We start from the raw sequence: 3,644 nt of genomic DNA on the forward strand, positions 1-3,644 counted from the left end.
AGATCAATATGTCGCTTTCTTGTTGCTGTGGGCTGCTCAGACATAAAAGTGACGGAAATGCGAAGATTTGTGGATGGCGGAAGCAACTAGCTCGGCTCGACTTTTTGTTTTAAATGTTCATAACTTCTGTTACTTACATAAAGTTTCGCCCACTCGGGAAAAAGAAACACAATTGGCTGCCATTAGATATTTGTTATCAAATATGAGCTGCTAAGTGGCAGCATTTATGTATCAAGTGCAAGTCTATTGGCAAGGTAATGGAGCTAGGTTGATCAAAATAAATATAATTGGATTAGTCTTTGAAATGCGCTTATTAATTTAGATTTTCCCATATTAAGTTGATTGATTAAATTGTAATGTTAACAGATGGCAGAGATATTATTTATGTGTTAAACATGAAAAAGGTAATTTCAGCTTTCATTAAAAATTTGGTTATATAAAAGTTTTGAAATATGGTTAGTCCTCATCTACTTTTTTATTTTATTTTTATATTTTTTTTATTATTATTTTATTAAGTGTAGAACCGGTACAACAACAAAAACAGGACCATAACAACACAGGGAGGTAAATTAATCAATGAGCCGAACCCCATACCGAGCTATGGGGATTTTAAGATGTGGAGGTTTTACTATTATCCAATTGTTATGGCAAACCCTAAAAAATTTAATTTATCAAGTACAAGTTTAAGTTATTAGCTAATCAAAGCCTGTCAATGTTCATAAGACATTTTGTTGAATAATAGAGCAATAATAAGCTCAGAGTGGTTCCTAAAAACTACTCCAAAAATTAAGAAATAAATATAATTAAATTTTTTGAAATGTGGAATGTAATTTACAAAATATAAAATCCACATTTTTACCTAAAAGTAGATTGTAAATAAATTTCAAATGTTGTCAGCCTAAAAGTATAATAGAGAAAATGTTTTATTTATATATTTTTTTTTTTTATTTATTTTATTTTTTTATTTTTTTTATTTAGTAAGAAATACATTTAGTACCAAAAAAAAAAAAAAAAACGCTTTGTGAACTTAGTATTAAAATTCTATCCATTTGTAACAATTAACTACATATATATACATTATTTGCAAATCAAAATTAATTTCTGCTACCATCAATTAATCTAGTCTTACCATACATATAAGGGTATAAGCAAAGATCTAAAAATGATAAGTACATATTACAAATATGCTTAAAGTAGTTCAACATATATAACTATTACTACTATATTTTTATTAATAATAATATTACTATTAATATTATTATTATTATTATTGTATTATAATCAGGGTAGCAACATTACTTTAATAGTGTTTATTGAAGCCATACGAGGGATTCCACTAACCCCTTTGTGAGCTTATTACTGATAAAAATATATTGAAACACAGCATAATATAATATATGTAGATTATTACAATTCTCATTAGAATTTTACTACTACTATATTTGTAAGAGGAGAGACAACTGTTATGGGAGTATAGGTAAGAGAAGTGCATTCTCAATTTATTCATGCATGTAAGAATAAACTTTTACGATCTATGCTTGATTCTAACTTTCAAAATGTTTACTAATAATACTAATACCCAGCTGGGTTTTTAGCTAACCCATAATTGTCAATCATATGATCATGATTGTGATCATGAGCTGGGCAATTATCATGTCTTAGCTATATAAATAAGTAATGCAAATTATGAACAATTAAAAACCAATTGCTTTCGCATAAATTAAATGCTGAGAACTATCTGAAGCTATAATTATGAGCTGTACACATCTTTAGAGATATATAGTCGTATCTGCTGGCAAAGTAAAAGTTGTTTAGTTTTGGTTTTCTGTAATTTACTACAGTTTATATTTATAGCAGTTTATATAACTTAAGTACTAGGCTGAAATTATGAGACATGTTACAAGATATAAATTCCCAATTTATATTTGTGTATGTACATTCCATGCGGAGTTCTTCTGTTCATCATCATCTACCATTTCATGATCATCTTTCGTTTATGCAATTACGTGGTTCGTGGTTTTGTGGGCGTGGCTTTGTTGATGGGCGTTTGTGTGTTGGCAGTATATACAATAAGAGAAGTTTAATGCTGTGTGTGAGTGTAAGTGAGACAGGGACGGTGCATGCGTGCGAGCGGGATGGATGCCATTTGATGGTTCCGTGTCCGTGCACTTGAGTGACTTGAGTATTGAGCAGGCGATGCTGGAGGCCAGGGCGCATTGGTTAAGTCGTCAACGTGTGTTTAATAAATATGAAGGAATAGGCATGACAAATGGGATGCGGAAGGGTGGGGGGCTGTATTAATGTTCCAAGCAGATTCCTTAGTAGTGGGCGACATGCGCATGAGCATTGTGGGTGGCGTAGCCGTAAGCGGGCACAGCAGCGGCATGATGTGCCACAGAGCCACCGTAAGCCACAGCTGGAGCGGCAGACACATGGTGAGCGATGGCTGGAGCGTGGGCCACCAAGGGCGCAGCATGGGCAACCAGAGGAGCAGCATGGACGGCGGGCGCAGCGTGCACAGTGGGCGCACTCTTGTGCACGACTGCGTTGAAGCCATTGTGATCATCGGCGGTATACTCCACGGTGCGCACTGAGCCATCAGGCTCCACCAGGGAGTAGGAGCCCTTGACAACATCTCCGTCGCGCACCTCATGCTGGGACTTGACATCGCCGGTATGGGCGTCAGAGACGCCATAGTTGTAGTGGTACTTGGGATAGGCCTGCCAAGAGACAAAGAGAGAGAGAGAGAGAGAGAGAGGGAAGATTCTGCGTCAGCTAAGCACGAATACAAGATGCACGCGATGCCAATTGGCCAATATGCTAATTGGCTAATGGACAATCGTGAGAAAACGCGCACTAAATGCCAGCATGACATATGACCCTGGCACACACAGCATTAATTACAGCTGCTGCACTGCACTTACGTGATAATCCAGACCCTCATCGTGGTGGCCATGGGCAGCATAGCCCAGAGCAGGAGCGGCGGCATAGACAGCGGGCCCGCTGTGCAGGACACCGGCGGAGGCGATGCTCACTAGAGCCAAGCACATCAGAGACTGTCACCAAAATAGAGCACAATTAGTACAATACAGACACACGGGACACAGTACTGCTGGCTGGCACTGTAGGTAGCCACAGTAGGCACTCACTTTGAAGAAAGCCATTTGGAGGATTTGGAGTTGGGCTTGGCGGTGTGCTTTATTTCCTGGTTAGCGGCGCGTGTGTGCGATACGTTGAGCGTAATTCAACTGATAACTAGAACCCAGAAGACAGTCTCTTTTATATCCAAAGACAACGCCCGAGCGATCAAGCCAAAAGCCACACGATTACCCCCGAGCTGAACGAGCGAGCTCAACGAACGACTGGTCGACGGCGGCGGCGGCGTTGGCTGAAACAATTGCCATTTGCAAGTAAAGCTTAAGAAGTTGCAACAGCATTAACAACAAACACAGCAACAGCAGCAGCAACAACAACAACAACAACATTAACGACAATAGCGCCGGCAGCAAAAAGCGACGTCAACGCCGACGCTGACTGTGAAAACGAGAGTGAAGTTCAGTCAGACGTCAGTAAATGGACTGTGCATTGTTGTTGCTGCTGCTGCTATTGTTGTTGTTGTTGTTGTTGTTGTTGCTACTGCTGCT

At 38.9% G+C, this 3,644-nt stretch overlaps 1 protein-coding gene across 1 annotated transcript; it reads right to left on the reverse strand.

Annotated features, from left to right (window-relative positions):
* Nucleotides 1–1,807: 1,807 nt before the first annotated feature.
* On the reverse strand, nt 1,808–3,292 carry Cpr62Bc (Cuticular protein 62Bc). Its single transcript, XM_089260110.1, has 3 exons — nt 3,150–3,292; nt 2,925–3,056; nt 1,808–2,720 (listed from the first exon to the last, which is right to left on the reverse strand). Exons 1-3 carry the CDS (start codon nt 3,162–3,164, stop codon nt 2,319–2,321), a joined length of 549 nt encoding a protein of 182 aa, XP_089116236.1. The 5' UTR covers nt 3,165–3,292; the 3' UTR covers nt 1,808–2,318.
* Nucleotides 3,293–3,644: the final 352 nt, after the last annotated feature.

Source organism: Drosophila navojoa, chromosome 4 (genome assembly GCF_054131105.1).
Source record: "Drosophila navojoa isolate 15081-1374.11 chromosome 4, UAZ_NAV_1.0, whole genome shotgun sequence".
Taxonomy (NCBI): domain Eukaryota; kingdom Metazoa; phylum Arthropoda; class Insecta; order Diptera; family Drosophilidae; genus Drosophila; species Drosophila navojoa.